Here is a 24237-nt window from a genome sequence, read left to right as displayed (position 1 = left end):
TCTAATATTACATCTCTGAACATAATCAGCTGTAATTCCATCTTAGAGGTTATATGTATATTATCTGTATTAGTTTTCTGTTCAAGTGAGCCATTCACTAAGTACTCATATTGGATATATAAGGGTTTTTAAAGAAATAATTAGGAAAGATTTATTGTAGGCTTTTTCTGGATAGGCTCTTGCCCTGCCTGTATCATTACAGTGGTGAATTATATGACACATCTGTTACACAGTTCATTTATTTTCTCTGAACATCTCCCCAGGAAATGAACTATGTGTGTAAAGAGTGTGTTGTTTTGTCTGTCTGTTAGTTTTGAACTGCTGAGAATTCAAGTTAGTGAAAGCATATCCCACAGTGGAATGGTGAATGAGATATCTCCAGAATTTTCCTCTTGTCTGAGTGGCTGTTAAGAAAACGTCTTCTTTCTTCCCTATGGAAAGTGCTGTTCCTCCTAATAAACGTAGCTTGTCCACCACAGTCCTCAGCAAGGAGATGGAAAATAATCATTTATTACTGTAACTAGAGCTTGGTTCTAGACCTGTAGATCTGTAAGCTTCTTGAAGAGTTTTACAACCAGGAGCGAGGAATGAAGATCTTGAATGTGACTTGTTCTCTTTCCCCACTTTAGCACTGCTGGGTATGTTGGTAATACTCTGCAGTTCTTTTGGTTACCTAGTTAATCCAGTAGGATGCTATTAGGTGCAGAAATAAAACTAATATAATAAGGTTATAGTTCAAAATCTCACTCGGACTCTAGGCAAACTGATGCATTCCCCACAGATTATATTCTGAAGCATTCGAGATGATTAAAAAAAATAATATTAAAGATATCTTAATTTTCTTGATTAATAAAATAGGGAATGTGTCATCCTAGGCTAATTAGAACTTTCCAAAGAATATTATATCTCACCAATATTTTATCAATTATGTTAAGTATTAAGATAAGGACACTAGAAAGGGAAGTGCTCACAGTGTTATCCATACTGTCAGTGGTGAATTATAGTTCAAACTCAAGTCTTTTTCTAGTTTAATGTCTATTTCAACTTCAATAGATAAATAGATCTTTTCCAGTCTTGCCCATACAAATGGCAAAAATGTAGTTACTGACAGTATTTGCAGTCTTTACACTGCATCATCAAGTAGCTGTATAATTTTCTACTTTTTTTTTGCTCAATCTAAACATTCTGAAATATGTTCTGAAATAGAATGTCAGAACTGTGAGGGGCTGGAAAATCAAAACGAGGAGGAGGTATGGAAATTTCCCATTACTCCTTGATATGAAAGGATAAAGAAGACCACAAATGAATTTATCAGGATGTATTATAGTTCATAAAAGATCAGAGTTCTTAGGATTACTTCTAACCCTGGGGTACAGGAGACTCCCCAAGTAGTAAATACTGACCACTCATTTAACCTCGCTATTCTGACAGTAGTAGAAATCTCTGCCTTTGCTTTCTGTTGGTTTACTCTGTGGTTGTCTATTCTTATGCATATATTTGAGGAGTTGTTCCTCTGTACTTGTATTCCAGGAAGGCACCAAAACCTTATGGAAGTTCTTTGGGCTGAGCTTGGACTACATGGGTAGCAAATAGTGACCTGAAGTGACAAAGGCATGTAGAAAACTTTTTGGAAAGGGCAAATAAGTTTTAATTTTCTGCTGACCAGAATCTTGCAAGCAGAAAAGGAAGTCTCTTATATTTCAATAAATGACAGTGCAATAAACCACCAGTATTAATTGGGTAACATATTTCATGTTTTAAAAGCTCTTTAGATGAGCAGGTTTTCAGCTGATGTAAAAGAGGCGCCAGTGAAACCTAACATAATTATGGATGCCTCTTTTGGCTCCATTTTTGTACCCCCTTGGTATTCATATAAACACAAAGGCACAGAAACATTGCCTGATAGGAATACCAAACACACATTTATTTTTTTTTCTCCCAAGCACACATGCAGAGTTGCGTTATTTTACTCTGGGCCTTTTGGAAAGAATGTTGCCTTGCTGCTGGGATCACTACTATTGTTCCTGGCTTAGCCAAAGCTTCTCTGTGTATAACATTTGTGTATAATTCCCTTGTAATGTGCCACAGTGTATTGATGCCTAAACTGTGATTAGAGGATTTTGTCTGCTGCATGGGAATGCTATGAAGCATGCTAAATTTCCCCACTGGGATACAAAAAACAGGAGATTCTTAGCCTACAGGTATAAATAGGAATTAAATCTGCTATGTTCTTAGTACAGTGCTCCACATTTTCCTGCTTTGTGCCTCATCAGTATGCCTCTCTTTGCCACACTGCCTCTTACATATCACAGGAGTTTTACTTCCTGCTTCAAGCTATCTTGAGAATTGATTTTTGATATCATTAAGTATCTCTAAGAAAAAATGAATTACAGATAAGTCTGAAATACTGTAGTATATTAAAATATGTAACTCGATTGAAATCTGCTATGTTTCTCAGCCTTGTTTCCACTCTATACATTTTTATTGTTGATTTTGAAGGGACCACTTGTACTCAAGTGTTCGAGAAAGATCCTGATGTTAGAATGAGACATTGCCAGGCAACATAAGTACATTTCCCTACTATCTCCCTCCAGCAGACGGTTCAGTCAAAGTGGTCTTTTTTTTTTAAACTCCAGCTGAAGCTTTTGTACCTTGTTTACCAGTGGTAGGTCTTTGGAGAGATTTTGGTAAAACTCTGTTTTCACTGTCTGATGAACTGAGATCTGCTTTTCTTCAGCTGACAGTGAGTAATTTTTACCAGCTTTCCTAGGAGATATTTCATTTACGAGTAATGTTGTGGAGTATTTTTAAATGTTGATGCTAAGTAGGTGGGAGACAGTAGTATTAGCTGGTCAGTAAGTCTGACAACTCTGAAATCACTCAGTACTGGGATGTCAGAATTATTGCGCTTTGCTCAATATTTCAGTATAATTCTGATGAGATTTTTATTTTATTACTTCTATGACACTGTGTCCCTCTGCTTCAGATTAAGAGTAATTGATGTTTATAGGAATAGAAGTACATTTAAGCATGAATGTTTACAACATCACGTAGGAAACAGTCAGATTACATTTGCTGCTTCATTGCTCCTACACCAACTACAGTTTTTTCTACCTCTGAGGACAGGAGCCTTTAGCCTGCAAAGATCTATGTTGCACTCAAAGTCTGTTTTCAGGGTTTAATATGGTAATACTTGTCATAAAACAATCTCCAAGACTGTATCCAAAATGTGGCTCCATTTCTTGACCCTAGCTAAAGGTTTTATTCTTATCTGTCAAATTCCCATTCCATATCAGGTGAAAGCAAAAATAAAACTGAAGGAAATATTTTCTCTGTAAATGAGATATAAGGTACCATTTTTTAATAGCTGGAAAAAAAAACCATAAAATAATAATTTCAGAAGAAACTTGCTGAATTGCACATTTTTCTTCTAATCTTTAATTTCTACAATTGTAGTTATTAGAAGATAATAGTGTGATATTTTTAAGTAGTGAAATTCCATGCAACTTTCCAGTCCTGACAAAGGATGACAGACAGGGTTTACAGGTTCAGTAAGCTTGGATGATCTTAAACACTTCCAAAACTTTTCCAGATGTCTCTGTCAGAGTCGTGTAAATAGTTAATAACTTTGTTTCATGACAATTTCTAACAATAAGAAAGAACCATTTCCATTCAACACAAAAGGACATTTAAAAAATCTTTTTGCTAAATAAGAACTGCTTTAGGTAAAATGAAGTATTTCAGGTAAAAGGAATACATTTAATTGAAATTTTGAATATTTTTGTTTCTGACTTAAAATGAAAAGAAGAGAACATGGAAAAAAAGGTCCTAGTTTTCACTGAAGTTTAGGTAACTTTCACAATGTTGAGGAGGAGTAGGTGGAGTGATGAAAACTATGATAGCTAAGAGAGATGCATATTTCCTGCTGGAATTCAACGTGTATTTATTTGTTTATTTTTATTTAATGAAATTTGACAAGTTCTCCAGAGCCCTTTAGGCTTGTCCACCTGCTGCTTACTAATATAAATATTCTACCAGATTGCTTCCAACCAGGTCCAATTTCACTGCAGTGTCTCAGCAAGAGTATAGGAACTTCAGGATGAGGTGGCTGTTCTGAGAGCAGTGCACATGTTCTGTGTTCAGATACAAGTCTGGTCTGTTCAACAAGTTTCTTTTGGTTGCCTGAGGCTTAGCAGGCACTGAAAGATTCCTTGCATTTGTTATCTGTTGAAGAAGAGTGTGCAAAAAAGGAGATTTAAGTGAATGATGTGTTTTCTGGGAACATGCTGCTTGCTAACTTATTAGGTTTCCCTGGACAAGAAAATGAATATAAATGGCCAGCTGCATTCCAGCGTCTTGATTTCCTTGTAATGTATTCCTTTGCTCTGTCATATGGTGACACTCCCACACAGCTGCTAAAATGCTTTTGTTGTTGTAGTGGTTAAAGGAAATTGCTGCAATTAATTTTGCTGTCTTTCTTCTCTTTGATGTGTCATTACAATTTCTTGGATAATTTTTTTCAGAGATTGGGTTCTGTTCAAAACCAGTCATGGAGGGACAAAAAAGTATAGGAGGGGAAAACTTTTGAGCCCTATTTAGGTATGCTTATGTTTCTGTTTTGGTGTAGGTATAACAACACAAGGAATGCAAAGCGATAGATATACATATGTTGTTTCTGTTACATACAAGTGCAATAGGCAAAAAAATCGACTTCTCTAAAACTGGACAATCTGAAGAAATAAAATGGACGCAGGTGCCTCAGTTGAGCTAGTTTTATTTCTTAATGACTATAAAGAATGACCAGACCATGAACTCTGAGGCTATGCTTCATTTCTTGGGTACAGCACATTATGTTCTGAGCAGTTTCTATTTGTAGCCTTGAAGCAGTTCTAATCTTCAAGTTCTGTATAGACTTGACAGGTTTTCCTTCTTTTCCTTGGGTTGCCAAATAATCCACTTTTCTGCTAGTCCCAGATGTTTCTGAAATGAATGTAATCGATTCAGTAGTAAGTACTGTATGTAGATTCTGGGATGAAATAGACTGTGGAGCAGAAAATCTGGTGGGGTTGTTTTATTAATGAAGGAGAGGAGAAGGGAGCCCTCCCAATTTAATCACCTGAAAATTGTAGTTGAAGTAGATATTAAGTGCACAACTGGTATTTATCAAACTTCCAGCTATGGAATAAAGATTGAAATTGAAACAGTGAAAATTTAATTCGCAAAGAGTTTAAAAAAAAAAGTAAATTGAATATAGCTTAGAAGATAGAAACAAGATTCTGGACGTATTCAGAATCAAACAATCAACAAAGCTAACAGTCATTACTTTCTGCTTCTAGTTGCTTCAAAAATAAATAATACTAGTATAGAAGAATAGCTGATGGTGGTCACTGTGTTACCTTGAAAGGATAATTTTACCTCTATCCAAAATGCTCTACGAAGAGTAATAACAGCCTTCAGGTCCTTCATGTGGATCTTCTAATCAGTGGAACAGAAAGAATCAAAAACAGAACAAAGGACATGTTTTTATTCCCTAGTATTTGAGGAGAAACTGAGGTGCAGAGAATTTAAAGCAAGCTGCCTATATTTAAACTGAGTCTATAGAATCACTTTAACCAAGTCTTGTTCACTTAGCACTCCTACCCTGACACCCATCAGCCTCCAGCACCTGTAGCATACCTGCACTGCCTTTGTCTGCCCTGAGGGTTTTCATAAACTTTTTCATGAGCCAGCGCCACAGCAAATCCCATTAGCAGACTAGGAAGTCTTACCATCTGATCTTTGTTTTTAAATACCTCTTCTGATAACTGTGTATTGAAGCATGCTAAGGTCATTTAGAGTGCTGAGAAAGAGTCTACTCGTCTGCTTCATTTGGTCCCCCCCCCTCCAGAGATTATATGTTTTCTTAAAAACTTGATGAGTAATTGCTTAAGGAGAGCTTTTGTTCAAATGATTGTTCTTTATAGACACAAAACCACTTCTTATTTACAATTGATTGTGGTTGGACCACAGATGTACTTTAGTAAGGAGGTCTCCTGGATGCAGCTGGGCATGCAAAAAAATCTGAGTCATTCTGGACATGACCTCAAATCTTGGAGCAGGTTTACACCAAGGGTTCATCCAAGGTAGCTGGTGTTCCTTGGCTGCCTGTTGCTTGCCTTCCATTGCTTCTCCTTGCTGGGTTATTTCATCCATTGGATGAGAACAGTTAAACCAATAGCATACACCAGAAGAGTGGCAGCCTAGTGGGGAGAGATAGGGAGCAGAATGAGGTGAAGAGGACAGCTTGTATTTATGAGTGTGTCTTTTGTGTTCATAAAAGTCAGGCAGGAATGCATAGCCAGCCTCAAGGATTATTTTAGCTGGATCTGTTTTTGATGGGAAACATTTTGCATAGTAGTGACCTCTCAAAAAGCATTATAAATTAAAACAACAACAACAACAACAAAACAACAACAAAAAAAAAAACCATAAAAAGTCATCAGAACTTCTTGTGATTGGTTTGTGTTTTGACAAAAATTTAGGATAATGAAATTAACTGTTGCAGAGGGGAAAAAAAAAAGATATATTATTTAATTCTGCATAATTTAGTCAGCAACTAATAAATTTTGTGTAGCATCTTCTCTCACTTTTGTAGGGAAAGATTCAGAGGACATGATGCAAGCCTTCCCATGTAGCTGATGGTCTATCCTTGCACTTAATATCACTGGGACCAGGTTTCATTCTCCTATTTTCAGTATGCAATGTCCTCTAGTTTTAATCTGCAAGCTTGGACTTCCTGAGAGAAAGCACAGCTCTCAGTGATAAAGGAACCCATCTTACTGTTAAAGTGTAGCCTGAGTCTTAGACATTCAGGTTACAGTCCAGGCATGAATGATAGTTAACATGCTTTAAATAATGAGTTTTGTAGAGCTATAAGAAAGTGCTGTGTACTAATGAACATATTTGCTGCTCTTTTGAAGTGCTGTTTTTGGTATAGAAAATATATGCACATATCTCTCCTTGCTTTATAAAGACAGCATAATAAACTTTTGGTAGTAAAGTGGCAGGCAGCCTTCACTAATAATAATCTTGTACTGCTATTACTGTTGTTGTTATTATTATTAATAATAATAACTTTAAAACTGATACATAAATGTGGAAGGATTCTTAGGTCTAGGTGGTTCAAATACAGGCGGTTACCCTTCCTAGACTACAGAGCTTTTTAAAACCAAGAAAGTTTTCGTGCTTTCATGCATTTCACTGTGGGCAGGTTTTCTACTCATAACCTAAACAATTTTCCCTTAACTCTGATTTGGTAACTCTATTTCCTCTACCTCTTTGAGGAAAGTTCAGTTGTTTCTGATTTTCTGCTTTTTGCTGTTGTGCAAGAAATAGATCTTGCACTTGAGTTCAAGGAGACTTCTCCATCACAAGGATTTTGTGGCTGAAAAGATTAGAGTGTGCACTAAGAGCCTGCCACCCCTCCATCCTAATCCTGCTGCCTCCTGGATGAGGCACTTAACCTCTTTGTGTTCTGTCTATAAAATACATTTAATAATGCTTAATGGCTTTACTGTCCTTTGAAAATGCAAAGTGCTATGTGAGTGCTGATTACTTTTATTGTGTTCCCTGATGGAAGGCCTCAAAATATTTGTGTTAACTGGTGGTGCTAATGCGTTTTCTGGAATAATCTTAGTTAACAGAGTGAAACAGTTGCAAAATAAAAGCACACAAAGAAAGTTGGGACGTTAAAACAATTAGCATTGCTGGCTACAGCGGTGCTCCCTTTCAGCCATGGCTGGAGGTACATTTTCAACCCAGGCTGTCTCTCCAGGCTGTGTCCATGCAAGGGAGAGCCCAGAGAGGGAAGAACATCAAGTTTTAGAGACATGGCCTGACCACCAGCTTGGGGCAGGTTTTCCAAGGCAATCAAACCCTACACATTCCCACAAAATGTTTGAAATTGTTCTCATTCATCTGAGAAACACATTTTTGAATTGTCATAGTGCGGCATTTAAGTGGAAGCAAATTGACCAGATTGACAAGCTTCTAGGAATGGGATCCTAAATAATTACAAATGTAATGCCTGTAACTCAGGCTTTGTTTATGGTTGTAAATTGTGATTGTTACTGTGTGGGAATTAGTTAGAGCTATTCAAGTTTTAAGAGGGAAATGTATATTTATATAAAAGTATATTTTTAAAAGGAACTGCAGTAATTAACAGCAGATGCTCTTTTCTCTGATCTCTTCATTTCTGACAGATTTTTTGGGTTTAGAAGAGACAACTTATAAATTTGTATTGATATTTTGATATATTGTAATCACACAGGCAACGGAAATAGAGAATTATGAAAGAGACAACAAAGTGTGCCGCTTGCTTGGTGTCTGCCTTTCAGACTTTTCTCTCAGGAACACAGCAAAATTTAATTATTTTTTGTCTGTCTCTATCAACAGAAACAAAAGTAATTTTCTTTCAGAAAAATGAATATATGAGACTATTTTTTAACAGAATATTTGAATCCATAATGTTGAATTTTAGAGCTTTTTGATCTTCAGACATCAAATTCCATCTTGATTTAAAATATTTCAGTAGTATAAAACGTTAAGGCAGTATGCCCATTCCATTCTTTAAGTACTCTGAGGAAGGAGAACTTAACAAAAGTTCATTATAATTTTGGCCTTAACATCTATGGAATAAAGTAGGAATAAGCTGCATTACAAAAATGGCCTTGTGAATGCTGGATTGGTGGAAAATAGTGTTTACGATTCTCTATCTCGCTTCTTCTTGAGCTATTATTTGCCCTGCTGTTGTTGTATATGGGCAAGGCTGTTGTATATGGTCACAGTGCAAATTTCAGCCACATTTCAACCACAGTAAGTGGTTTCATGGTGTAGTCTTAAGAGTTGAGGATTCTAAGCAACCCATGAAAGTTCAGACCAAAATGTCATATGCTGGATAAATGCATGGACATGGGCTCACTTCTCTTGTTGGAGAGACTGAGGACTGGCACGGTGGCACTACAGCAAGCACAGATTTCTCATTTTGATTGAAGAGTGATGGCTGAGCTATTGATTTTTCAATGTCTTTTAGGTTGAGAGAAATGGATGCTGTTTTGCCATTTTCTGGGAGTTTCTTGAAAACTTGCTGTAGGAATTATTTTTGTTTGTCTGTTTCATCTGTGCAGATATTTTTGCCAGTATAAGCCTGTCCTATTTTGATTGTTTTATTGAATGGTTGCTAGCTCTCTGGTAGCAGTGCTTGTCACTACTTTGCCAACCTAATTAGAACTTTGTTTCAAATGTGCCCTATCATACGATCATTGCGTAGCTGGAATTCTGTACTGAGCTGCATATAACAGCCTTTTTCTGTAGCTACTACTTTTCAAAGCACTGCAATAAGATAAAGGTTCGTGTATGCAAGTATAAGATGTGCTGTAAGAATGTTCTGCGTTTTCAGGATGTTTTTGTAAAATATGCTTTGCTATATTTATTTTATTATAGAAGAGACTACAAAAAATCCTGTTGCTACCATGTCAAAAACTACCCAGGCAAGCAAACTGGAGGTTTAGAAAAGAAACATGACCTTATGTTTGTCCTGCTGTTTGTTCTGCCGTAAGCATCTGGTATCAATTGCTGTTGAAAATTGGATACTTTGCTAGATGGACCTTTGATATTGCTTTAAAAGGTTTTTACTGCTTTTGATTTACTTTCTCTCAAAGCACTTGGAGTCAGAGTCATTCCTTATAGAAAAATGTTGTTTATTGTCTTGCAAAAATTGCTTGAAATTTATATTTTGGGTACTCATGGTAATTAAGACATATGGTATAAACTCATAGGTAGGATTACATGAATAAAATAAAATTATTGTTGTGGAAATAGAAATAGTCTAGACACTGTATAATTATATCTTAAGAGTCTTTGCAACCAGAAGCTGCAAAGTACTGATAATTAAAAGATCTCCATATGTTAGTAGATACCCAGTAGAGGATTTATTGTTGTGGGGTTAAATGTGCAGTCATCAAGTCTTAGAGAATATTAATTATTAGGAAAATTATTTCTAACAATATCAAGTGCTACTTATGAAGTCAAAAGTCATTAAGATAAAATGTGAATTTATTAATTTCGAGATATCTGATTGTTATTTTGCGTATTATAGAATCATAGAGTGATTTGGGTTGGAAGGGACCTTTAAGATCATTGAGTTCCAATCCCCTGCTATAGGGAGAGACACCTCCCACTAGGCCAGGTTGCTCAGGGTCCCCATCCAGCATGGCTCGCAGTACAGAATTTCTTCCTACAATCTAGTATAAATCTACCCTCTTCCAGTTTTAAATCATTTCTCCTTGTCCTGTCACTACATGCCCTTATAAAGAGTCCCTCCCCAGGTTTTCTGTATGTACTGGAAGGACACCATAAGATCTCCTTGGAGCCTCTCTTCTCCAAGCTGAAGAGACCCATCTCCCTCAGCCTGTTGTTGTAGGGGAGGTGCTCTGCTCGTCTTCATGGCTTTCCTCTGGACCTACTTCAATAATTCAATGTCCTTCTTGTGTTGTGGGCTCCTGAATTGAATGCAGTACTCCAGGTAGTGTCTCACGAGAGTAGAGAGAGTAGAGAGCAGAGTAGAGGGGCAGAATCATCTCCCTCAACCTCCTGGTCGCCCTTTCTTTATATTGTATATATTGCTATATGTATGTTACAGTAACAATAGATGAAAATCATCTGAGCTTTGCTTGCTCCTTACTAAAAAAAAAAAAAAAAAAAAAGAAGAAAAAAAGTCTTGTGCATTAAACTCTTTTGTTGTCAGACTTGTATGTTTAATGATGGTGATAGTCGTGGTGGTGTTTTTCCTAACACTCCTTCCAGCAGTTCTTGTGCTTCTTCATGGTGATCTGTGCTTTTCAGCAATGACTGAAATTCCCAGTTTACAAAGAGATTTGCTTTTGTATGTGTTTATTTACTTTTTTGATTTCTTTCCTTTTTTTAAATTTTTTATTTTTAGGATGGTGAAGCAATATAGTTTTAGATTCCCAACTCTAATTTCACCTCTAGAGACTCATGCTTACCAAAGAACATTTTATAGATTTTCTTCCATAAACCTAATGCTTCTTCCATTATTGACTGTCTGGAAGAGAGTTATCAGTGATAATATGTTACAAATATGGAACACGCTGCTGCTGTATGTTAGCAAGTATAATCTGTTTAGTTTCAGTTTCAGGTGGTTGTGTGGTTTGTCTTTTTTTTTTTTTTTTTTGCTTTTGTTTTTTGCATATAACCTATATAATTGCCACCTCTTAGCTGAATGCTCAGAACATCTTTCTGGCTTTTCGGAAGTTTGGATTTCCACATATGTACAAGAGCTCATGGAACAATTATAGTGCTCTGTGTTGGCAGTCACTCAGAAGTACTGTTAATTTGTCTGTGAATTAAATAGAGATGGTCTAGACAAGGCTTTTAATCCATAGCTGTTTTGCTCCTGGTAAGCATAAGATGTGTGAATGGCTCTGTGGTTTTTGGCCACACAAGGGTTTTCATATGTATAAAAACGTTGTGTAATTGGTCAGTCTGGCAGATTGAATCAGATGTAGGTTATATAGATAAACTGCAATTAATTTATCGCCAGGGAACATCAACACATAATTTTGGTAGCATTAAAGTGCAGGATGCTCTGAATGATGAAGTGAGTAATGATTTATTCATCATTTAATTTAACCTCTTGTAATATTATTATGAATTATCTTGCTTGAACAAGAGTATATCTTAAAAATAATAATTAAATTTTGATTAGCATTTTGAATGGCAGCAAATTCATGGAACCTTATTATGTTGCTTAGATGATAACTGTTGCTTTTGTCAACAATGGTCCCCTCATTTTTAGTCTTGCTTGGAGCACATCTAAGTATGAGCTTCTGTATGTTATGTCATTATCTTTTGTAATGCCTTTTTCTTTATATTTACACAATGCAATCCTTTAACCTCTTTAACCTATTTGGCTTAAAGTGTAACAGAATTCCTGGTATTTCTCACTAGAGGGCATGTTTTTCAATGCTTTATCATTTTGACCCTTTTTTTTTTTTTTAATCTTTTTGATTAACTTCTCATCTTCCAAGAATGGTTACCAGAATCAGGTAGCACAGAAGTAAATTGACTAACTTCATTACCCTCTTGGAGTTCCCATGGAGTTTTATAAAATTCCTTGTCTCTGTAGATGCAGATTCATATTGGAAAAATTCTCCATTATTTCCAAATTCTCTTCAGAGTTGTTACTGTTAAATTTTATATGTAAGTCTAATGTTCTTGGTTTAAAATTTCTCTCTTTACATTGGTGGATTTTTTAATCCTTTTTTTAATTTTATTTTAATGAAGTTGGTGAGTGATCTATGCTGCTGACATTACTAACCTGTTTATTATATTATTTCCCACATGCCATCATGCCAACTTAACTACAATTTTTGCCTTTTCCTATGTCATCATGGAAAAAAAAAAAGGCTAGGGTAAAGAAGTAAGCTGTATGGGGTTCTAGAAATACTTCACTGCTCTTCTTCATAAGTAATTTAAAATATTTGAATTCAGTTAATACTTTTAGGGTTTTTATGAAAAGAAATAAAAGTTAAAGCCTGTTTCATAAAACAGTTATTTTTATTAAACTAAAAATGAGAAGCCACTTAAAATGAAAGCTATCAAGTCGATTTGATAAGATTTCTGTGAATTAAAGTTCATGTGCGTTATTATATTACAGATTTATACCTTCAGCAATCAAGGCTTTTGTGTCAACTGTATTATTATAGAGCCCAAAGATGTCAGACTGATGGATCGTTTAATCCTTTTAAATACAGACACATCATCAGTTTCTTTTTTCATCCTAGTTTTTTGAAACTTCACTAAAATAACAGTCAATATTCTGGATATCAAGAATGTTGTTGGTTGATTCTTTTAGGACTTTTTAATGCAATGTATTCATATTTAGCTACTTTAGACAATTTTATCTTCTCTATGAAATATTTTTCTATTCTCAGAGCAGGCTAACAAAATATCCCTCCTCTACTAAACAAGAAAGGTGATTTCTTTTTTACTCTTTTCTCATTAGTTTTTGTCCAAATCACTTAACCATTGCAATCTGAAATTTTGTTTGCAGGCCCAGGGAAAAACAGAGCTAATGAAAACATATGACTTAGAAAGGATTTGAGACAAGGCACAGTAAAAGCAAGATAGTCTTAAGAACTAATTAAAAGGAGGAAGGAGAATTATACTGAAAAAAGAACCTCTGTGTATAAAGATCTTTCCTATTCTTTACCATTCAGTAGCTCTGTAACATACAGCTTCTTTTCAGCTCAAAAGATACATATTTTGTGTTCAGTTTCTTTCTTTTACACTATTAAGTGTAACTACAAGATAAAAGGGCTACTGTTTTGTGTACTAAAGACATGGCTAAACAAATGTTTGAAGTTCTAAGAGATTTGTTAAGTTCTGCTTGTTTTCTGCTATAGCACACAGCTGCCATCTTTCCCCAAAGATGCAGCTACATTCAAATGTATGTTGATATTATACTTTTTTTCACACTTTTTGAAGAAAAAGACTAGTTAAAGCTGTTTGTTCTTGCATGTGGATTGAAACTAGACTTAAGGTGTGACTCTAAGTTTACTGACAAACATTTTGGCATCCAGCATGTTGTACAATGAGCAGAGTTCTATGATAAAGTAAGTTAGTGCAGCAGCAACAAAACTCAGTCTTTCTGAAACAGTAAAAAAAATCAGTTGCAGAAGGATGCACAACCATGTGAAATGATGGCAGTATTGCTGACTGGTATCCATTGACTGTTAACTTCAAATACTACACTGGTGTGCATGTCTCTGCATTGCTGTGGTTCTCTTCAGTCTAACATAAAAGCCTCATATTACACGCTGCAATACTGAAGTAATACTCAGGAGGGAAAATAGTGTTGTTTGTTCTCCATGTATAAACAACCATTTCTTTCTGCTAGTCTCATTCCTGAGTGCTGTTATCAATGCTTTGTAGTTAATAAAGTTACTATTTTAAGTTTCAGTTTTACTGATTCAGGCTGTTTGGTGACTCAGGCAAAAATGCCATTCCACCACTGCAACATCCGAAGCTCATCTTTTAGTATTATATGGAAAAATACAAGAAAAAAAAGAAACCTCCCCCCCCACTATTTAAAGAGAGTTACTGCCTTCATAAAAATAGCAGGTAATGCAGTTGTCTAAATCCATTCCCAGTGATTCATAGGTGAGTTTTATTTAGGAAACATCAGAGCTGTTCACTTTTTTTTTTTTAAATGATTATGTACAAATGGAGTGATTAGCTCTTAGATGTTTTCATAAAAAATAATTGTATCATCAACTGTTGTGAAAAAACATATTTTTTAAGATTTTGTGAGCTCTTTCTTTTTATTCCTTCTCTTCTTTTGTTATTTTGAAATCAATATTTCATAGCACAAAATCTGACTTTGGAAATATATCTTCTTTTTTATTTATTCAAGATTATACTTGAGAGCATGTCAGGTAAAATTACTTTGCAATTGAGTCAGTATATACCTCCAGTGAGAACAAAACACTAAAGAAGAAACATTGCCATTTAATGGGATGATAAGATAGCTTACTCTGTAACGTATTCTGAAGACTAATATGCATCAATTGCACCTGTAAAACAAAGATCAAAAATACATTTCACACATGACACTAAAGGATATAGTAAAGGATAAATAATATCAGTTTTGATGGAATTTCTACACATTTCAATATTAGCAAGCTCACATAACTAAAGCAAGTTGTGCAATTTCCACTTCATATATATTTGGAATGAAAGTAATCTTGAAGAGTGGTATTCTCAAAGAAGGAATATCATCTGTTCAATGAAACAGGCACATGAATGATTATTATTCTTGAGTATTTGTATTTTGCATTGCTACAAGCCACCTCATTTTGTATTTCTTGTTTCTAGCACTGTTTAAATACAGATTAAGAGAGGTAATCTTCTTCCTCTAGGTGATATAACCCAATGTATAAAGAAAATGCCTCATTGGAAAGTTTGAATTGTACTGCGATAAGCACCTGTTTACTGATTAATTTGAAATGCTGTGTTAGGCCCTCTTCCTCACTGCACTTGCACTATGATGAATGGTTCACAAGTCAAACAGTATTTTGCTGGTATAAATGTTCTGGTATTAGTTGGTCAGAGCTATCCTTTCATTTTTTAAGAAGCATTTTCCTATTTTCCCACCATCATGACCTAGGCAGTGTGAAACTGATGGGGATGGCTGCTCCTTTTTAGCAGTGCGTGCCCGGCTTTCCAGGCTGTTAGGAACAGATGTAGAGATGGCAGTGCTCAACTGGCTCTTGCCCAGCTCTTGGGATAGGGAGCAGTCAAGGCACAACCATGGGCTAGAAAATGTTAAACGTTTTGTAGACTGGAGACACAGTGGACCTCACAATACACAAAACTCAACGAGAATGTTTGAAGAAGACAAAATCTGTTTTATTGTTTTTCTTCTTTTCTAGCTCCAAGGTACTTTTTAATCTGGTTCTCTGGATGATGTTGTTCCACTTACAAAAGTGGAATATTTTTACTGTCTCCTATTTATTCTTTCAGGATTTGTGGATTTAACACTCCATGATCAGGTCCATCTACTGGAATGTGCCTGGTTAGAGATACTGATGATCGGCTTAGTCTGGCGCTCCATGGAACACCCAGGAAAGCTTTTATTTGCACCTAATCTATTACTGGACAGGTCAGTTTGTGTATTGCTGTTAATTTTTTAAGTAAATTAATTTGTTTCCACTGCAATCAGATTATTTTTTAGTTTTTAGTCATCTCATTGATGCTACAATTTGATGGTATGTCATAAATTAAGCAGTATGGGACTGGAGAGGAACACTGGAAGAAAAAGTCTAAAAATGATCTGATAACTTATCAGACAAGGAAAACATCTGAAAGTCACCTGTAGTCGGAATTACTTAATTTCAAAGGCAACTAAAAATTCCTCTTATAATCTGTAGTTTGTTGCCAAAATAAATTCAATTCAATATAAATCTGAAACACTAATCACTTTAATCCATATAATTACTTCTCCTTATCTAAAATCCTCATAGTCGGTATTAATTAGAACTGGTTTATTAAAGCAACCAGCCATAATTATGGAAGAAAATCGTGATGGATCTATGTTATTATATGATGTATTTGAATTTGTTTTTTTTTTCTCCTGTCCACTGGAGTTAAATTTGTGACTTGCTGTCCTAAGTCAGTCTTTTTTTAGCCAGTCTTACTGAGATGCCTAAGGTATTTCTAAGTGAGAGATAAAAATATATATCCCTGCCATACAATATCCTGGAATTTAGCTGGCAGTCTTCACAAAATCAAAGCAGGAATTCTAGTTGTCTCCATTCAAATTCAAGTCATAAAAAATTTCAGCCTTGAGAAACAGTGTTGAACAAAAAGCAAGGGATTTGGCAGAAGACTGTGGCAAGGCTAGGAACAGTTCGTTAGGATGGAAGAGTGATCCTAGCTATTGTTAGTGTTCTTCTGTTGAAGACTGAGGTAGCGGAGTTGACGGGAGAGAGCTTGTGTTGCAGGCATTGGTGAGTCCAGTGCAGACCAAAGGCATGTAGTGAGGCAGCTTAGATCTAGCCATGCTTTTGGTATCACCACATAACTGCAGGGGCAGTGAGGTGCAACAGAAGGATGGCAGCCAAGCATCAAGGGCAGAGCCTTCAGTGTCTGCACCCATTAGTTAGGTGAATGAACCAACATTGTTGCTAGCAGAAAAACTATTTTTTCTTCTTTTTATTTAGAGAATTAAGAGAAAAGTGTACCATAGGAAAGTAAATGTACTATGCTATGGAAAACTGCTAAGATTGCAATTTAGCTTCAATAACTAATATGTTCCAAATTTCATGATGTGTGCCATGAGGAAAACTGTAGAACAGAGCCGTAGTGTCATTTTTAGCTAAGAAAAGGAGCTAGGGAAACTTTTGAAACTTTGGTCTTCCTCAGCTAAAAATTCCATGCTCTGGATAAAATGGAATCTGAGCAGTTGATTCAAACATCTTAATCTGCTGGGTTAGAGGAAAGAATTTCATCCAACTGGAGCTACATATTACTTTAGAGGAGAACATGAATTCATTTTCAAATAATAAGAAATGTGTTTCTAAGGCATAATATACTTGCTTCACCCTACCTGGTAGGGATATTTGCTGATTCTGGGGAGTACTGATATGATAAATAGTTTAAAGTTTATGTCATGTTAGTGCTAACAATAATTCTATATGCCAGATTGATTTAGGCATATTTTTCCTTCTGAAAATGTTATAGGGTAGCTGTACGTTATTTGCTAGGTTTGAAAGGGAAGGACAGAGATGATTCAAAGCCTGAGTCAGTGGAATTCTTCCTCTACAACAAATGTTAGGGAGAACATTACAGGGAGAGTGCAAAAGTTGTTTGATCCATTTTTGCTGTTATCTAAGTAATGAAACAATCTGATTGAGTGGCTAAAATAATGGAAAAGATGGATTCAGTACAGAAATTTTCTTTCATCTGTGCTTGCTTCCATAACCTTTAGCATATTCTTTACGGAATTTGTAATCTTTGTCAATATTTTCATCCACTGACTTCTGTTCTCAATCCCCACCACTCTTACCCTGTTATCTAATCTATGTAGTTAAAAACATGTGCAAATGCAAATTTAAATCTTGGCTATAATCCAGAGTCACCAACTACAGGTATTAAAACCTTGGTCTGTCTCTAACCTATGTTTTTGTGAACTTGTTGCAAGTTCAATATAATTAATATGGAGCTTCACAACACAACATTTGGCCTCTGCCTCTCTGATCTTTAGGTGTCAGGCATCCTCTCTGATTTGTCATCTCTCTCATTTTTCCCATCTGGGACTATCTTGTATCTGACAGGTTCTTTCTGTCTGATAGATTGTCATTTGTATACATTTGTATGTAAAGCTCAGGTCACTTCAAGTTTTATTACAGCAACATTTTCCATCTTGGCTAGATGAATACAGTCTTGCCTGGCTCATATCTGTCTGAAACTCTATAAAAATACCATTCCTTCCTTGCCTTTTTTAAAGCAAATCTAATTTTTGTTCTTCCAGTTTACTCCTCCTTCTTGGATTATATGAAACATCCGCTCGTCATTTCTCTGAAGATATCTTAGAGAGGAGGTTTTCTTTTCCCATTCTGTGACATTCTACTCGTTACATTTTTCATATAAGTGTATCTATAGTTTTCTTATGTAACTATTGACAAGTGGAAGATTCCTTGAAAATATCTGTAAAGTAGCTCTGTTACTCACTTTATTCTTGAAACTTTGCTTTGCCTAGTTAAAAAAAAAAGCGTAACAATTAAGCTGTCAGTATGTTTATACTACTGCTTTCTGTATGGTTGAGTATCATCACATTATCCCTTTCTGTTCCCACTCTGCCTTATAATTACATAGAACATTCTGTGAGGTAATGCACTCTTTCTTATTCAGTTAATGCATTGCCTAAACACTTGAGTTGGTTCAAGATCAGGACTTTCAACAGTCTGCTAGTCACTTATAGTTAGCACATTTTGACAGTGTACAACTGATGCTATTAAATTGGCTCAAATGACAATAATTACAGATTAGAAAATTAACCCCGATTGGGAACCAAAATAGCGTATTCACAGAGCTTACATTTAATGTACAGTATTATGCAACAAACTGTAAGGAACGCGGGATACATGCAAATGTTTTTATATGTGGTTTGTGAAAATTAGTGTCATGTATGAGGCAAATCTAGGAGTGAAGACAAGTTTGCAGTGGGATGAACCAGATGTTTCCTGTCTGGAGGGTTCCCAAGAAGCTAGACCTTAAAAATGTCATCAGATCAGGGCTGAAATTTTTCAGGACTGACAATAGGCTGTTTGTAACTTTGAGGAAAATGTAATGTTTCTTCAGGAATAAGGAGGAGTCATATATTATTATATTTTTAAAGCATTTGCTACATGGAAATATCACACAGATCAGAGATTGTTTTGAAACATAATTCTAAAGAAACTCATGGTAGAAATAGCTCAATTGCTAACTGAAGTGGATGACTTCTCACCTGAATCATCATTGGTACCAGCAAAATGGGAAATACAGTGATGCTTTTTAAAAGTTGATAGAATTTCAGCCCAGTAAGCCTGCCAACCATTACAGGGAACTGATAGCTTGCAGTCTAAAGAAGAGAACTGGCTGAGGATTGAATAAACATGACATAGTGGTAAAAAGTCACTGAAAGTTTTGAAAGGAGAAGCTATGTATTATAGCTATAAGGGGCTCTTTCCAGAAATTACCAAGGACATAGACAAGGAAGATATTCCAAAAGGTATTAAACAAGATTCAAATTTACTATAGACAAATGTAAACTGATACATATAGAAAGAGAATAATCCTAAACTTCACACACTGCACCCTGAGTTGATCTTTCCATCTTGCTGTTGCAATAGTCAGTTTTACAGAACAGCAATTCTTTGCTCACTAGCAGCTGAAAAGTAAGTATGCTGCAGCTTCCTTCATGGAAATTGTTGCAACAGGAAAACAAACAAAAAAACACGGCAAATTACCAGAACCTTGGTGCTTTTCTGACTTTCCTTATCTTAAGATGGAATGTTGTAAAAACAGACAAGGTGCAGACAAGGTACCAATGAGACTGCATGGGTAATCAGACACAGATAAGCTCTGAAACAAAGGATAGCTAAGTAAACTGACTTATCTGTATATGAAGCTCAGTTGAAGAAGGAAAATGAAGTAGAGATTATAAGACTTATATGAAGCCATGAGCAAGTTGAGGAAAAGGATGGTAATCCACGTTACCTCTTCCAATCTAGCACTGGAGGTAATGACTTGAAATTAGCCAATCTACATGCCTGTATACTTAGCTCAGGAGTAAATACACATTTGATAAGAACCAAGCCTGCTGTTCGCATTTTATGTTCTGATGTAATTTTTTATAATTATGGCAAAATTTTTTAGCAAAAATTATTCTAAAGTGCTAAAAAACAACTCAGCTAAATGTATTCAATATTTTCAGTTTTTAACAGGTTATTTGTGTCTTTCTATGGACAAATCGAGTTGTCAGTTTTTTTATTTGGAAACTCTTCACATCCTCTTCCAGAATTTGATGATTTTTTGTTGTCTTTATCTTCTGAAAGAAATTGAAGTATTTTCACTTTACTGATCATCATGTTGATCAATAGCCAGGCAACCATGAATCTCTTCAAACTGCAGATAGCATGAATATCATAAAAACTTGGATCATTCTCTATGTGAATCTGCAGCAGATTTAATGTTACTTTCATAGGTTTCATGGAATGAAACCTGGGGACCTGGGTGTCCTGGTGGACGACAGGTTGGCCATGAGCCAGCAGTGTGCCCTTGTGGCCAAAAAGGCCAATGGCTTACTGGGGTGCATTTAAAAGAGCATGGCCAGCAGGTCAAAGGAGGTGATCCTCCCCCTCTACTCTGCCCTGGTAAGACCTCATCTGGAGTACTGCATCCAGTTCTGGGCTCCCCAGTACAAAAAAGACAGGGATCTCTTGGAAAGAGTCCAGCGGAGGGCCACGAAGATGGTGAAGGGCCTGGAGCATCTCCCCTATGAGGAAAGGCTGAGTGAAATGGGTCTGTTCAGCCTTGAGAAAAGGAGACTGAGAGGGGACCTGATCCAGGTCTATAAATATCTAAGGTGTGGGGGGCAGAATGGCGAGGCCGGACTCTTTTCAGTGGTGAGTGGAGACAGGACAAGGGGAAATGGCTGGAAACTGGAGCATAGGAAGTTCCGCGCAAACATGCGCAAGAACTTCTTTACAGTGAGGGTGACGGAGCACTGGAACAGGCTGCCCAGGGAGGTGGTGGAGTCTCCTTCTCTGGAGATGTTCAAGACCTGCCTGGATGCCTACCTGTGTGACCTGCTGTAGGGAACCTGCTTTGGCCGGGGGGTTGGACTCGATGATCTCTGGAGGTCCCTTCCAACCCCTACAATTCTGTGATTCTGTGAATATTTCATGTGCTGAGATATTTCTCACAAAATCTGAGAACAGTGTCAAGTTTTCTGTGCAAGTAGCACATTCAGAAAGTTGAATAACTGAATACAGTAGAATAGAGTCAGGATGAATTTGTAATGTGTTTTGCCACTCCCTTACCTTCTCAAATATTCCTGCGGCCTCAGGAAATCATAGTTTTTAGACAGTCTGCCACTTAAGTAAATGGACAATTGTATCTATCTATCTATTTATTTATTTTGCATTGTGTGGCTACAAATGCATTAGTTTGACTTACTACTGGAAAAATGGAAGCAAAGTGGACACAGATGTTTGATTCAGAACACTTCATTAGTGACCTGCTACTGTTATTGTTTCATAGAAAAAGACCCATATGCAGAAAAGATATCAAAATTTGCACTTCAAAAAGCATTTAAAAAAAATAGTTGTGTTTTATTTTAATTACATCTTTTATATCAATAAATCCTGTGCTGGAAACCCAACTCAATCATCCTGTCATCAGGCTGCTTACCAGGCTGCTCATTTTATCAACTCGTAGGCAGCTATGGAATCTCTGGAAATAATTTAATTTCTCCTTCACCTTTTACCTTATGGTTGGATTTTGAGATGTATTACTGTATTGTAGATGCAAAAAATGTAAGTACATATATATTCCAAGGGACATAATTAAACACAAAAAATGCAATAGGAATCAGTTGTGGTTACTATAAATGTGAGTCTCTTCTGGATCTTGGAAAAAAAATCTAAAGACTACTTTTATGTAGATTTTGTAATTTAGAAAACCTAGGCTTATTTTAGGAAGAACCCTTCCAGAGTTCAAGGAAGTGCAGGATAATTGTAAAAATGATAAACTCTTTAAAAAAATAAACACAACACTCAACAACAACAACAACAAAAGTTTTCACAATATCATGGTCTTCACAGCTTTAAGAAGTCTTCAGAAAAAGAGATTCCCACTGTGGTTTTGTAGACTCAGAAGTTTTCAGAAAGAACAAAATCATTTCGGTATTTAAGATAGCTCCTATTTCCTACATAATTTCTAATACTGCTTTTTCATCTAGTCACTCTGACCTTGAAAGTTCAGTCTCTAGCTCTAGGTCTAGGTCATGCTGAATCTTTCTAAAATGAAACTTTCTTACCAATTTTGATATATAGAGAATTTTGAAGTATTTTTGGCTTTAAGGTATTTCAGAGTGAGATCTTCCAGAGTGAGAATTCCAGAGTGAGATCAATCAATATAACATTTTTTAGACAATTATTGTAATTTTACTAATTTAAATGTTATAAACTGTTAAAAATATAATAAGCATTAATGTTCTTATAATTACTGTAAGAGTGGTTTTGAGATTTTTCCTGTCTTATTTGTGGATCCATTTAACATCACCCTTCACATGCAATAATAATGAGAAGATGCCTTGGTGTTTAATTGTCTATATGTTTCAGACCTGATTCACCACTGTTTACATGTAAATGTACTCTTTTTCTGCCAGTGCAGAAGATCCTCTGTCAATTTAGCAAGTAAAGACAGTTACAACTGCATGCATGGTTCTGAGGGCAAGAGTCAAGAGCACGGGGGCCCCATGGTCAGTTCACTGTAATGGATATGGGCTTGAGGAAGAGTGAACAGATTTCCTATTGGTCAACAATTGGTTTCACAGCTGATGTCAAAAACAAGAGTTCATTTTTTGTGATCACTGAATGAGATAGCCGGGAAGAGATGGGGCCCACCTGATCAAGTGTGGGCAAAGACATCTTTGTCCAAAAGGAGCTTTAAACTAGGAATGGTGGAGATGATAATCAACAATCAAATGAAGAAGATGGTAGACTAGGCTGTCAAGAAATGGGTTGTAGGATGTATGGGTGAGAGAGACCTTGGAAGTAGAACAGGGTTCATCCTAAGTGTCTGAACACAAATAAGAAAGTGTTTACAGGACAGCATGATAAGGGAAGCCATCATACGTTTTCAGTAAAACCTATGCAACTGAGTGCCTCTGAAGTGCTGTGTACTAATGCATGTGATATGGAGGACAAGCAGGAATATCAGAGGTTGGTGTGCTGTTGAAGGTCTGGGAACACAGGGACAAGATAGAAGAGCTCACCCATCTGGAAAGCTGGAGTTAATGGATACAGGCTCATTAGTAAGGACAGCAAGGGAGGAAAGTTACCCTGTGTGTGAGTGAGCAGTGGAAATGGATGAAGTTCTTGCTAGGGATGGATGAAAAGCTAGCTGTGAAGTTATAGGCAAAGATACATGTGCTTCTGGAGGGACAATCCCAGTAGAGCACAAAAAATCTAGGGGCTTTCCTGATTGCTTTGCCAATAACTTCATAGCAAAGGTGTCCTGAGAGCTGATATGAGGAGATGCTTCACTGGATCTCTTAGCTGCAAACAAGTAAGAACTGGTCAGAAGTGTGAACAGGGGCAGACTTGGCTAGATGAGATATTGGAGATCAAGAACCTGTGAGCAGGATCACAAGCCTGTTTTGAGTTTGGATTTTTCAGGGTCTTGCTTGGAAGAATTTTGTAGGATACAATCCTAGAGAGAAAGGGGATTCAGGAGACCTGGTTGATTTTCAAGGATCATCTCCTCTACACTTAAGAATGGTTCTTCCTGACATGCAGGAAGTCAAGCAAAAGAGGCAACAAGCCTGAATGAATGCCGAAGAAGCTGATGAAACAATTCAGGCATAAATAGAAAGCATAAAAGAGATGGAAGCATGGTCAAGTCACCCTGGAGATAAGGTGCTCTTTTCTTCTATGTATCTAGTAGCAGGGTGTGGCAATGGCTCAGAGCTGCCTCACAGGAGGCTCAGGCTAGACATAAGGAAAAACTTCTTTACTGAGATGGTAGTTAGACAGTAGAACACGTTTCCTAGAGGGATGATTGATGCCTTGTTCCTTCCTGTGTTCAAGAACCATTTGGATAAATAAACATGTTGCTTTAACTTTATGTTAGTCCTAGAATAGTCTAACAAAGCCATTCAGCAGTATTTTAGGCATCCAGATGGATGTGTTTGAGTTTGTCTACAGATGGAGCTTTCCTGACAGAATATTTCCTCAAGCTGTTTCAATACTTCGCATAGGATTATGAAGTATCAATGGCTATCAATGGTATAGAACACATGAATATATGTAACAATTATTTATTGTGCCGAAGGCACTCACCACCTATGTAAAAAGCCTGTAGTAACATTTTAAATGTTGAAATGAAAGAAGTTTTCTGTACTTGGAA

The 24237-nt window shown here is 36.3% G+C and overlaps 1 protein-coding gene across 1 annotated transcript in view; it reads left to right on the top strand.

Moving 5' to 3' along the window:
• ESR1 (estrogen receptor 1) overlaps positions 1 to 24237 on the top strand; it is a 174706-nt gene that overhangs the window by 131496 nt on the left and 18973 nt on the right. Inside the window, 1 exon segment of the mRNA XM_048936161.1 lies at positions 15583 to 15721. Within this exon segment, the coding sequence (XP_048792118.1) occupies positions 15583 to 15721 (139 nt within the window).

Source organism: Lagopus muta, chromosome 2 (genome assembly GCF_023343835.1).
Source record: "Lagopus muta isolate bLagMut1 chromosome 2, bLagMut1 primary, whole genome shotgun sequence".
NCBI lineage: Eukaryota > Metazoa > Chordata > Aves > Galliformes > Phasianidae > Lagopus > Lagopus muta.
Note: the sequence above shows the minus strand (reverse complement) of the source record. Positions and strands in the feature narration are given on the sequence as shown.